The 13,749-nt window shown below is 41.2% G+C and overlaps 1 protein-coding gene and 1 non-coding gene across 2 annotated transcripts; both read right to left on the reverse strand.

The window, feature by feature from the left end:
• Nucleotides 1-25: 25 nt before the first annotated feature.
• Nucleotides 26-12,896, reverse strand: LOC146632021 (matrix remodeling-associated protein 8-like). Its single transcript, XM_085353178.1, has 12 exons — nt 12,671-12,896; nt 12,085-12,111; nt 11,698-12,000; nt 10,843-10,944; nt 10,618-10,751; nt 8,270-8,449; nt 5,386-5,527; nt 3,002-3,160; nt 2,883-2,907; nt 2,718-2,803; nt 2,559-2,630; nt 26-2,477 (listed from the first exon to the last, which is right to left on the reverse strand). The coding sequence occupies exons 1-12, from the start codon at nt 12,720-12,722 to the stop codon at nt 2,455-2,457; spliced, it is 1,305 nt and encodes a 434-aa protein (XP_085209304.1). The 5' UTR covers nt 12,723-12,896; the 3' UTR covers nt 26-2,454.
• A 571-nt stretch (nt 12,897-13,467) lies between these two features.
• trnae-uuc (transfer RNA glutamic acid (anticodon UUC)) lies at nt 13,468-13,539 on the reverse strand. The gene has a single exon. It is a non-coding gene; the product is annotated as a tRNA-Glu (tRNA).
• Between the last annotated feature and the right edge of the window lie 210 nt (nt 13,540-13,749).

Here is a 13,749-nt window from a genome sequence, read left to right on the forward strand (position 1 = left end):
ACACAGCAACACACAGTCTGTCTTTTGTTTTTCATTTTTACTGGATTAGCAGTACAGTACAACACAACAATAGGTAGTTAAATTAGTATCAAGCATGGCTAACTGAGAAAAGCAAAAGCCACAGCAGATGTAACAGCAATCTTTTTTTCTTTAAGAGTGGAGTGTTATTCACACAGAGTACTGCAAGTAGGATGGTGTCCTCCTTTATGTCTTAGACACTGTAATGCTGGGATTTTACTTTGTAGTAGTTAATGCAGACTAAGCTAGGGGGCGCACAACACACGAGAGAAATCAAGTTGATGCCGTCAAATACAAATACAGCAAGCAACATCAGAATATTACAATAATAATAATAACAATAAAACCGGGGTACAAGGTCTGCTCAGACAAGTGAAAGCAGAAACCCAGGAGTTTTTAAATGGCTAAGAACTTCTGCTCTCTAACTTCCTTTTCCACAATGGGCACTACTTGTGGGATGAACGAAGATGAAGCCCAAAAATAGAAAGTGAGGTAAACATCTATTCTCACACAGAGTGGAAACAATAAAATTTCACCTTCCAGATTTTTTTGTGGTTTTAACTGTAATAAAAACGCCTGCCTGTAAGTACCAGGAGCCACTTGGCTGAATGCAATATTTTGATTTCACACAGTAACAGCAGCAGTGACAGCAGAGAATTTACAACAGCGTTGTTTAACCAGCTGGTTTGTATTTTGATTTAACTGCGTTGTTTGAAGTTGTGTGAGACGGTTGCTATACTGGTTATAACATGACTAAATCCAACAAAGGGTAAGAGAAACTGCTGTGAAACACGCCTCCTACATTCACAGAGGAAAAAAGAAGCAGGGTGATGCCCACTAAGCAAGTGTACAATAAAAAATATCTGCATCAGAGCGTGGATACAAAACAGAACGTTTCACATATTCTGCTTGGTGGTGAGTGAGCATACAGTTAGTCAGCAGCTACTGGACGCAGTGCAGAGTTATGGTAACACTTCAGTGGCGCTTATGGGAGGAAAAGAAAAAGAGCAAAATCAGCATAAAAACTTTCTAACTAAAGGAATAATGATTCAGGCTGGAACTTTATCTTAACCAACTCAGAAGTGAGTCAGTTCTGTGCGATCTGTGCACACATTTCTCCTTCCTTTCGCAGCCAGGTCAATCTTAGTGCAGTGAAAAAGAATTTTCCCTCTTCCTCATTTCTTAGGATTTTTTTGCATATTTGTCACAGCTATATGTTTCAGATCATCAAACAAAGATAACCTGAATTTTTAAATGATGATTTTATTTATTAAGGGGAAAAAAGTGATCCAAACCAAGCCGGCCCTGTGTGAAAAAGTATTCACCCTCATTGTGGCACAACCAGTTATTAGGCAATCAAGTTTCACAATCAAGTGGTTGTGATCATTGTCGATGAGTCTTTGACACCAGTGTGGAGGAATTTTGGCCCACGCATCTCAATCCGATTCAAGTCCCGACTTTGACTAGGCCACTCCAAAACACTTTTTTAAACATTTCAGAGGTGGCCTTGCTAGTGTGTTTTGGACCATTGTCCTGTTGCGAAAACACGAACTGACGATCAGACGGGATTTTTAGGTAGAGAGCAGAATTAATGGTTCCATCGATTAGCCAACACTGCCACCACCATGTTCTCTTTATGAAATGCTGTTTTAGATTTACACAACATGTAACGGGACTGAAACCTTCCAAAAAGTTCAGCCTTTGTCCACAGAATATTTTCCAAATGTGAGATGAGATTTTTGTTGTGTTCAGTCAGCTGTGGTTTTCTCCTTGGAGCTCTCCCATGGATGCCATTTTTGCTCAGTCTTATTATTTTTTTCCCAACTGTTGAATCATGAACTCTGACCTTAACTAAGAAAAGTGAGGTCTGCAGCTCTTTAAATGTTGTTCTGGGTTCTTTTGTGAACTCCTGGAGTTGCCCTGAGTTGTCGATGCGCTCTTGGAGCAATTTTAGTGGGGCAGCCACTCCTAGTAAAGTTCAGCACTGGTCCAAGTCCATTATCCTCCGTTTGTGGATAATGGCTCTCACTCTGGCTCACTGGAATCCCAGAGCATTTTTGGATATTTCTTTTTTAAACCAATTAATAAATGAAATCACCATGTGAAAACTGGATTTTGTATTTACTCTGATTATCTTTGTCTAATAGTAAAATTTGTTTGATGATCTAAAACATGTAAGTGTGACAAATACACAAACAAACTAAGAAATGAGGAAGGGGGCGTATACTTTTTCACAGTCCTGTTTGTATCTAATATCTACAATTTGGCAACACAAAACCTCAGTGTTCTTTTTCTGAATGTCACAACACAGATTTTTGCAACACTGCGTTTCTCTCTGCGGCATCTCTCCTGACAGGACAGAAGACGGTATGGAGGTGTTTATCTTGGAGCGCAGCCTCTGGACCAGCCAGTGACTCCAGTTCCACTTCTTTTATTTCACTTAGAGAACTTCTGCATCTCTGCAAGAAAGAAAGATGGATTGAGTTTGAGGAAGAGAGTGTCAGGTGATTTATGATAGATGTTCGCATGTGTCTGTGTACCTTTGTCGAGATCAATGAATTTTGGCTGAGTTTTCACGTGGGCTTTTTCTTTCAGCAGGTTGTTCTTGTAGTCTAAACACAGAAAGACCACATCTAATCCCATCTGAGAGATGAACCAATATTTTTTTACACTCCACTCTTTTCTTTCTCTTAACTCACCGAATCTTCTTTCCTCCGGGCTGCACACATTCACCTCAGTAACGTCCATCTCAAACTCATCTGAGCAGCTCTGACTTCTGCTGGGCCTATCACAGTGAGGGGGACACACGTGGGTGAAGAAAGCGGTTATATGTGTGTGTGTCTGTGTGTATTGTCAGCACTCACCCCATATACGACTGAGGATACATTTCTGCAAACACAAGAACATTTAATGAGATTCAAAAGAAGGGGGAAAAAAAGCAGATTCTGAGTGATTTATCTGAAATCAGCCGTCAGCTTCACACCTTTGGTCGTGCGTCGTCGTACGATGACAACGATGATGAGGACAACAAATGCCAGGAGCAGGAAGGAGGTGAGGACGTAGCCCAGAGGCAGGAGAAAGTGGTGCCTTTGCTCAGGCAAGATGACGGTGATGACTCGCGGTGATTCAGCCTTAGCTGTCTCTGAGCAATAGAAGAGTGACAGCAGTCAGCATTTCTTTTTCATCTGTTCTTCATCTTTTCCCTCACAAACAAACCGGTGTGTCATTACGTGGTTTACAGATGTAGTAAACAAGACCGGAGCTTCCATTTGAACAGACATTACTCCTGTCGTGAGTGTCACATTGTTTTTTGTTTTGGACAGTGTACCGGCTAAAGACTTGGAGGGAAAAGAAAAAAAAAACCCCACAGATTTCTGCCGAGACTCATCTTGTTGTTAGTATTTTGTGTTTACACCATAAAGACACGCTCTCCTTGCTGGTACATCCGGTGGCATGGCTCACATGAGACGACCTTTTTTTTTTTATCCTACACATGTTGTACTAGATTTCCTGCTGTACGACATGCAAAACACGTTATGGAAGTGAGAAATAATTAGTCGTCTTTTTTCTATCTCAGCACGGTTCTGCTGAGTATTCACAAAGAGAGGATCAAGGCGAGTCTGGTTTCATTTAGCTTCATAAGGAAAAAAAAAAAAAAAAAGAGTTAAAAAAGTGCAAGGCAGGAGGCAGCTGCGGACCTCAGACTCAACATATTAAAGCCAAAATGAGATCCAGACTGTCATGCTCTGATTTACTTTTCCTGGCAGTAAAACACAGAAAAGCGACAAGCGCGAGAGAAGTGAAGGAAGCAGTGAGAGCCGAGGGAGAGGAAGGAGACGATGAGATGTTTCTCCAGAGGTATGCCTCACAGAATAAAGCTAGAAAAGATTTCTAGCAGACATCCCAAACACAGCACATGGACACAAAAAAGAAAACATAAAAACAAAACACATCGACGTTATAAATCCTCTGATTGTTTTATAAAGACTTTTTTCCTCCCCTGACATGAGAACATGTGTGTTTTTATTCAAACTGGCCGCAATGACGGTGCTAAAACTCCACGGATAAATAACTCTAATGGGAGGGAGGGAGGGAAAGGGTGACCTACATCTCATCGACCCCATTTCATCAACAAATTCCTCGCTCCCTTCTTGTTCTTCTTTCCTCTCTTTCTCCCTCTGTCTACCTTTCAGTTTGACTTTCGTCTTGTGTGACCAGCTGTTTTGCAGATGAGGCACGCTTCCTGTTCTTGTCCAAAAGCTGCAGAAAATGGCTCCTTTCTTTATATGTGAAGGGAAAAAGTCAGGCGAGCTCATCAAAGCAGAAAAATAAGAAGGACCCAGCAGAAGGCAAACAAAAGTGGGGTAATGAGTGAGACAAATTCTTGCTGAATGCGTGGAGAGAGCCAAAGTCAACACGGCAGCAGACAGCCGAAACGAGAGAGATAGGAAGACATAATACTGCAGTAGACTACTGTAATGTCTGAGAGTGCAGAGGAGCAGGCAACAAAACAGATAAACCAGCACCATTCCCGTGGATAAAATCCTACTTTATTATTACAGCTCTGGGAGCGAAGGATTAATTGAGTGGGCAGATCTGGACTTCAGTCCTGTGACTGTATGCAAGAGATTCCACTGAAATGAGATCGGTCTTCTTGGCATGAACTTTAGGCACACACACATATTTACACACACAGATGGACTCAGCCATTTCTAAAGCCGTCTCAATGATTTTCCCACATTGATACATGTGCCATTAGCAACTTTGCTTCAGTTACCTTCTGGAAAAACAAACCCATGCACCAGAAACTCTCTCATTATCGAAGAATTTGAGGTAGGCTGCTGGCAAGCCATCGTGCCAAACACCCCTCCTCCTCCTCTCCACTGTGTCTTTTCTCTTTTACTGATGTCCACCCAACGAAAGAACTTTTCAGACCAGGCAAAGAGTTGAGAAATTTGTGTGGACAGAGCAATCCCTACAAACCTTAAATGTGCAACTACACACATACGTGAAATTTAGACAAACGTGAAAAGTGGCGAGGGTGAGGCTTAGAGGGTTTTGGCGGAGGTTAAAAGGCCTGGCATCAAAGAAGCTGACAGTGCAAGAAATAAGAGGGTCTCTTCACCCACACCCTTTCTTTTTTTTCTTCCTCTGCTGCTACTTCTTTTGTAGAGTGTGAGTCAGTGAATGAGGACAAAACAAGACGGGATGAGTGAAGGAAAGAGCAGATGTGTATGTTTCCCCTTCTCCTAATCATACACATGATAGTTCAAATCCACCAGGTCATAAAACATTTTCTCTGCTAAGATACTCATGCTGACAAGAGCAGGAAGAAAGAGACTGTGTGTTTGTGTTTTTGTGAGTTACCCTTGTCTTCGCTGGGCAGTGATTTAGCCGGCATTGTTGGCTTAACCAGCGAAGGCTCCACTGTGACCTGAAATACTCTTCTCTCGTGGAGACCGCAGTAATGATGGTGGAGGTGGCAGGAATACAGCCCCTGGTCTGCTGGCTGTCAGAACACAAATACACATTAAACTATATGTATATAAAGTCAAAACCCTAAAATGGGTTGTTGTTAGCAGACAGACAAATGGAAGAAAATATCAAAGAAGAGTGAAAAATAGGACCGAGATTGTACAAAGGGCATCAGTACAAACTCTATTAATATTAACAATATGAACTATACAAATATAATGAATTTAATAGAAATTAAATCCAAGTTTATTAAAAGATTGAATTCTCTTTAAAGATTTTTTTCACATCAATATTTTATTTTCACTGTGTAATGAATCGTGGCTAGAAAATAAGCCCGTAATCAAATGTTGCTAGATTGTTTTATATCAGCCACCCCACCTAAGCCCATCCCAGTGGCTGATCTGATCTAAAAAAAAGATTTTGGTCTTAGATTGTGAGATTAAATGTGTTTTATCCATCCTCTGTACTCAACAAGGGATCGATACAGGCTCAAAAATGCTGGAAAAAAATATTACATGACTTACAAGCTGCAAATCTTCAATCTGGCAGTAAAATTTTGCGTCGCATCATTAACACTAGTAAAATTACAGTAGAAAAGAAATCAGCTGGTTCTGAGAAGATTAGATAGGAGGTCCTCACTCATTTTTCATGGAATGACCCAAGACTTTCTTGAATAAGAGTAAAGCTCTGTGATTATACAGTACTGTGCAAAAGTCTTAAGCAATTCCTCATTTCTTCATATTTTGCTAGGAAAATGTGAAATAGGTCCATAGGTTATTATAAATGGAGATAGAGTATATTAGGAGCGATCGTGGCTCAAGAGTGGGGAGTTCGCCTTGTTGCCGGTTCGAGCCCCGGCTTGGACAGTCTCGGTCTTGTGTCCTTGGGCAAGACACTTCGCCCGTTGCCTACTGGTGGTGGCCAGAGGGCCCGGTGGCCTTTGTCAGTGTGCCCCAGGGAGGCTGTGGCTACAATGTAGCTTGCCATCACCAGTGTGTGAATGTCTGGGTGGATGACTGGTTGTGTAAAGTGCTTTGGGGTCCTTAGGGACTAGTAAAGCGCTATACAAATACAGGCCATTTACCATAAGACAAAAACAGTTTGTACATAATAATAATAAGCTTGAAAGTCAATATTTAGTATGACCACTATTATTCTTCAACACAGCCTGAACTCTCTAAAGAAAGCTTTTTTTCGGGTCATTTTTTAAAGTAGTTCTCAGGAATAGCTCTCCAGAATTTTGTTCTATTCTCGGCCACAATGATCCAACACTGCTTCAATAATGTTGAGGTCTGGGCCATGACTGATAGTGTTGCATTGGGCGTTTTTCTATCCAGGTATGTTTTTACTGCATTGTCAGTGTGTTTAGAATAATGTCATGCTTTCCAGATGTATTGCATCATGGATCCGTCCAATAACATCTGTGGGTCTTTGACAAGATTCCCAACACCACTGGCTGAAATGCAGCAGGAAACCATGACAGAGGCTGTACCATGTTTTACAGATAGCTCTAGATACTCACTGTTGTGCCCCTCTCCTAACCCTGTTCTTTTATAATTTGGCATACCTTAGCCTTTTCTCCCTGCGCCACCTCTTTAAAAATTGTTTCCTGACACAAATTTGGCCATGAATTAAAAGCGTTACTTGACAATGATCATGATGGTCATTACATCAGATCCAAAGTGCAATCGAAACACTGGGGTAGTCAGCTAAGGATCTTTGGGCTTTATAATGGTGAGAATAACAGCTGAACAATGCTACTAACTACAAATCACCAGAAAGGGAAAAAAATGTATGACAAAATCATAAATTATTATCAATTCCTTGGGTCCTACATGTGCAAGACTAAAAAAAACAATATTGCTCAATAGACTAACAGGCAAACCTGTTTACTTTCACCACAGAGTTGAACAGCAGAATTTAGCAACATCTGGGATTTGTCAAAAATACATTTGTGCAAGAGTCAGAAGTGAATTGTTGATACAGATTTTTTCAAACACCCCCTCAGTTCATGCTCTGTATGAAACAAGCTGTTTTAGCTCCTTTAAGGGCACTCTGTGAATTCAAGAAAATCCGAAATAAATTTAAACTGTAGATCAAAATCTTATTTTTTTAAAAGTTATTGAAGATTTTACATGTTGTACAGTCATTAAACGCTGGAAACACAGGACAGTTTAAAGAAAGCATTAAAAGCATTCATGAGTGCATGTAAATGCCTGACCACAGCTGTATGTAAGACAGAGAAAAGAAAAAAATTAGGCCCATGTTAAACACATCTGTTTTCATGCATCAGAGAAGTTGTGCCGTTACACACAACTGATATCTGAGAAAAAAAATTGTGTTAATTTTGAAAACATCTGCCTATGGTTTTTTGTAGCTGACCAGAAAACGGCTCCCTAAAGTTTCCCGAGCCTGTATATAAATGAAATGTTATGATTTATGAGATCTGCTTGCTATTATAACAAATGGCAATAACTGTTGCTGTTGGGTTTTTTTAAAACTGCATTGGTTGCCCAACATATTGTGGTTTAAAACCTCATTTTTCCCAATGGAGCAATAAAGTTTGACTTGAAAAGAGATGCATTACTAATGAGAGTTTCATCTGTTCTGGAAACACTGTTTACATGTATACACACAAATACACGCTTTTGCAGACGCTTTTATGCCAAGAGCATTGGACCACAGATTTGTTAAAGCACAGATGAACCTCATGAGAAGTGAGCCTATACCACTTTTGTTTAAGTAGCTCTCTTTTAAAAAGCTCACACATACGCACCTGCAGATCAGATATGGTGAGTGAGAAGTCTCCTTCGGAGAAGGCGTGATTGCTGATATTCATCTTCCTCTGAAGGAACAGAGGTCCATAGCTCCGCTGCTCCCCAGAGGCGTACAGGTCCACAAGCCGGTCAGCTCGGTCATGGGAAATTCCTGGAGCCTGACGGTCCCAGTGAACCACCTAAAGAGCCAGATATATCAGTTAATGTACAATTGTAGTCAAACATTTACACATGTTAATTATGAGCATGAATGCAATCATAATTTTGGACTTTTAATGATTTCTTTTCCAGGGTGGAATGATTGTACAGCATACATCTTTAATGATTAAAACAAAAAACAAAACAACAAGAACAGGGTGCACAAGTTCTGAATTTATTTAGGATTTTCTCAAATCCTCGAGTCAACACACACTTAATTCAATCTTTTAATAAGTAGTGCTGAAAGTTCTACAATGTCTTTTAACAATGCCAAGGCCTATTAACCCCTTGTTTAACTTTTTGTTTGTGATCATGATTGATGACAACTGATAGTTTATCTTTGGCAACATAAAAAGGATTTGTTTGGCAGCATCCATTGGACTGACCAATACTCAGAACAACAGGAAACTCCAAGGAACTCAGTGAAAATCTAACAAGGAGAACTGTAGATTCACACAAGTAAGGTCTCTTGGAGCCATTTCTAAAACAACTGCTTAATCCAAAATCATCACTTAAAACAACTTTATGTATGTACAAGTTATTTGGATGCATTATTAATTTGCCAAGATGTGGGCAAAGACCCAAACTGTCTTGGCAAAGGCAATTTGGGTCAGTTTGGGCAAAGACAGTTTCTGTCACGGGCTGCGACGGCAGACCGTGGAGTTGTAGAGAAAGTAGGGCCCAAACGCGAGACTCAAGTGAAGGACAGTGGATTTATTTATGGCGAGTGGACAGAAACGACAACTATATACAATTCAAGCACTGTGACTCCTGTGGCGATTCCTCCAAGAATCCCACACAGTGCACGTGTCCATAGCAGTGAAAAGGTGACAACTCCAAAAACCCGATTCCACTCTGTGATTTCCCCTCGTGACGACGTTCCTGACTCCCGACTCCTGGTGACACAAAAACACACACAGCTCAGCAGGCAGCCTTTAGTAGCGAAGCCGATCACAACACACTAATCTACGGAGGTACTTAACAGGTTCGACTTAGTATGATCCCGCGCCGACTGGGGCTCCGCCACCTTCTTAAATAAGGCGCCCCTCATGAAGCCATCAGCTGCAGCTGGTGAGGGCTAATGGGCGGCAGGTGCGGCAGTCCCCAGTGCGGGAACACTTCCGGGTCGCAGTCCCCTCAGCGACCCCAAAACATCCGGGAGCACCCAGGGAGAAAGGACAAAAAGGGAGAGAAAACCACCATAACATATGGAAAAACATATACAAGAAATACATGAGCTCTGGGTCATCAGACCCAGACCATGACAGTTTCCCTCTGATGAGAGGAAATTGGTGAGGATGTTCTGGAACAACCCAGGAATCACCAAGCATCAAGCCTGACATTAACTGGAAACTGCTGGAAGACCAGCATCACTGTCCATGGTGAAGTGAATTTTAAATCACCATGTACAGAGAGGGTGCCGACCAAGAAGGAAGCTCCTGCTCCAAAATAAACTCTTTTTTTTGCAGCTGTCCATATGGACCAGTCAAATGCCTTCTGGAGAAAAATAAGACGGTCAGATGAGACAAACATTAAACTCTTTGGATATAATGAGAAGCGGGATGGTTGAAGAGTTAAAGGTAAGGCTTTCAAACCTAAGAACATTGTACCAACTGTCAAGCACGGTGGTGACCATCATGCTCTGGGGCTGTGTTGCTGCTAGTGGTACCGGTACATTGTACAAAGTAGATGGAATAAGAAAGAAGGAGGATTGCCTCCAAATTCTTCAAATTCACCTCAAATCATCAGCTAAATGGTTGAAACTTGGACACAGTTCGGTGTTTCAACAGGAAAATGATCCCAAACACGTCAAAACTGGTTTTGGAATAAATAAAGTAGATTAACATTAAGCAACTGGAATGGCCTTCCCAAATTCCCGAACTCACCTCATTGAAATTTGAGGACTATGCTTAAAAGATATCTCAATCAACCAATTAAATAACCTCTACCATTTCTGCCAAAAAGAGTGATTTGCACTCAGTTCTTGTCATTAAAGTCATTAAACATGTATGCTGTACAATTGTTACACCCTGGAAAAACAGTTCAAAGAAATAATCCAAAGCAGATTAACCAGGACATGTACATGTCAATTGTAATGTTAAAAACAAATGTTAGCTCTTGATCTGTCTCGGGAAACAAGTAGAAACACCTGCTGATCCTCCTCCTGGTCGCTCCAGTCTGTCCACACACTACGTCGGTTGGTGCACGGCAGCACTGCAGTGCTCCCAAGCAGCACCACGAACACGGCATTATGCCCATTCCAGTATCGCTGTTCTTTACGGCCTTTGTGGCAAAAACAAGTCAAAGGGGTTTGTGGATTAATACTAATGTACTTCAGCTCACGTGCTGATAGCTGATAGAGTGTGATACATACGTGATTTAGTGACATTGAGCTGGACTCTGACTGTCTCGTAAAAGTTGCAGTAGAGATGGTGGAGGTTGCAGGAGTACAGACCTCGGTCATTCATCGTCACATCTGTCATCACATGTAGAAGTACAGCAAATCAAGCATGGCCACTTAGGAAACAGAAGTGCAAACTTCATATTAAAGCAAACCTTTTTCCAAAACCTTTTAGATTTAATGGCATTTTTTTTTCATTATCAAGTAATGTAGTTTATAGAGGCTTCATATTTATTCCTTTGTGTGGCATTTAGGTATCTGTGAAACCTTTGTTGACTCTGTGTTTGAGATTTGGTGTTGGATGGTAATCTATGTAAACTGGGCATTTTAGTTTTTGGTAATGGGGTGGCAATGGGGACCAGTTGCGCACTGACGGGAAATCAGAGACAAATACCGAACTAAATCACTTGAAAAATTTCCACACAGAGCTTTAATGATTTTAATCATAGCCAGACCGACTGCCTCTATTAGAAGACATGGTTGCCCTGTAACAGTATAGTGGTCACACTGATGCAATTTAGCCATACCTCTGCATGGAAGAGAGGTGATAAGGGGATGATATCTGATTGTGAGGGGAGTGTGTCAGGATGCATTTGGCTTTCTACCCTAACAAATATCTAGATGGTCTTTGATTTTAACTGCATTTCAGTGGCAATGATTCACCTTTCTTTTAAAATATTTGTCTACATACTTAATATGTGATCTGAAATATTTGTTATAAGAACATAACAAGCAAAGCCACAGTGAGACACACCAACAAAGTAATGTTGGCCAGTTACAGTTACACATGAAAGACAAAAACAGAATGTGTCTGTATGTGTGTGTGACCTTTGATAACCAGGGAGAAGTTTCCATCTTTGAAGGCTGTCGGGTTGAGACCAACCCTGCCCAGATTGTAGGAGTTGTACATCCTTTGTTCTCCTGCTGAGAACATGTCCACTACCCTTTCCATGGCGTAGTCCGGATAAGCCCGGTACATATCCCAGTGGATCACCCTCTGCCTGTCTCTCACCCTGTCCCTGGTCCACACCATCCGGCTGCTCACACACTGCAGCACCAGCTTTGAACCAGCGCGGGAGCTCACATTATAACCTGCCACAACCACGCTGCTGCTCTCAGCCTGACATGACACTGACAAAGGACAGACAGGGTGTAACATTTTTAGTACTCATGGACACATAGATCACATGTGCACACACACAAGGAGAAACCTACCTGCAGTGAAGAAGCAGGCCACAGGGACTGAAAAAACAAAACAAAAAACAGTAGAAATAAGCAAAAGGGTTAATCACTTAAACAGATATTCAGACCAAATCTGTAGGTCCCTGCATCTGAAAATGCATGTATGTGTGTGCATGTGTGTGTGTAGGCAATTTACTGCCGGTGTAAACTAATATATATTGCTATCTGGAAACCCTTTTGGGCTTTGTTTTTGTACTGTGCAGTTAGGCCTGATTGAAATTAACCCTCCCTCAGTGTTTCTCATCTCCGAAGAATGTATCTGCGCTGTAAGTGTGGACGGAAGTCTGGTTTTAAAATCAGCCCAGAAAGGTCAAATACATCAATCTACCTTAACGACACTAGAAACAAACAAACAAATCTTTAACAAATCTTTCAAACGTTCTTTCACCTCAGAACAAAAGGAAAAACGAGGAAAAGTTACTTAGTAAAATATATTTTTAATTTCTTTAGAGTGTTCTCCACTGCTGAGTCCAACTTCTAAAATACTTTAACTCACGAATGCAAAGTCTATCCACGCTTGCAACAAAAGCAAAACAGTGCTTCACTCCAGCCTACTTACTGTGGATCAAGAGGAGAGTCTGAAAAATGATGTCGTCCCTCTTGGTTTTCATCTTTTCAGTTTTAAGCCGATAAGTCAGTGTTCTGCACCTGGCAGTCCGCCCTGAGCATGAGAAAATATGTCCAGCCTGTCTGTTCGCAACAGCAACCCGTCAAGGTTAGTCACATTTCAGAGTTTGGAGAGACCTTCGCTGCCACAGCATTAAGTTAGAGCTTCACCACAGAACCAAAACAGAACCGAGCGGAACTGAAATCAGCCGGGAAATGAAACCCGACACCGCCAAGTAAACCTCCTCTCACAAAACCCCCGACTAATTAGCCTACAATAAAAAATCTCAAGAGAGACTTTTGTTTTTACACTTACATTCTCTTACTTTTCCACTAAGTTGTGTTAATAGCTGTACATCATTACTTTTGCAGTGGTGACATATTGGTATTCGTATTAGAGCACATTTCAAAAGCCACACTATTTTTCCAGTAGCACTCAGCATAGTAAGCCAAACAATCATTTCCAAGAGCATAGCAGATAACTTAACGACGACTAATCTCGATAGGCGCAAAATATTTTATATTTTGGGGTATTTAACCTGATGAAGAAATCAGACAAATCAACAGGTCATCGTCTCTTCTAATTCAGCTCAATAACGACACCCAGCGGTTGGTTCCGCTCTCAAGTGACCACAATAATTTAATAAATTATACTGTGTTTTGGAGCCCATTGTGCCATTTTGTCACTACGAAGGCCAAGTTCGACATTCACGTGAAAGACATTAAAATCCCATCGTCACAAAAGAGGCGTTCCCATACCGGGAGTCGAACCCGGGCCGCCTGGGTGAAAACCAGGAATCCTAACCGCTAGACCATATGGGACACTGTACTCACCAGTCGTGTAATGTTGCATAATACATGTACGCAAACGCATGTCACCCAACGATCATTACCTTTGTCTGTTTTTGTTAAGTTGTATTCTTGTTATTCTGATTTGCACGAACTGGAACAATTATTTGTCTTCAGTAAATTTCATTAACAATTTGTCTTCAGACAAAAAGAAAAATTATGATTGTAGGAAACAACATCGTG

Source organism: Diplotaxodon limnothrissa, linkage group LG5 (assembly GCF_057381915.1).
Source record: "Diplotaxodon limnothrissa isolate DT_005_m linkage group LG5, D_limnothrissa_male_GT1.1, whole genome shotgun sequence".
In the NCBI taxonomy this organism is placed as follows: domain Eukaryota; kingdom Metazoa; phylum Chordata; class Actinopteri; order Cichliformes; family Cichlidae; genus Diplotaxodon; species Diplotaxodon limnothrissa.

Bases quoted from the DNA above. Each gene is read 5' to 3' on its own strand.
- LOC146632021 (XM_085353178.1), bottom strand. From the start codon at position 12,722: ATGAAAACCAAGAGGGACGACATCATTTTTCAGACTCTCCTCTTGATC. The intron at 10,752-10,842 runs GTATGTATCACA...TTTGCCACAAAG, and splicing joins GCTCAATGTCACTAAATCAC to GCCGTAAAGAACAGCGATAC. The intron at 2,908-3,001 runs GTGTGAAGCTGA...TTGTGTTTGCAG, and splicing joins ACGACGACGCACGACCAAAG to AAATGTATCCTCAGTCGTAT.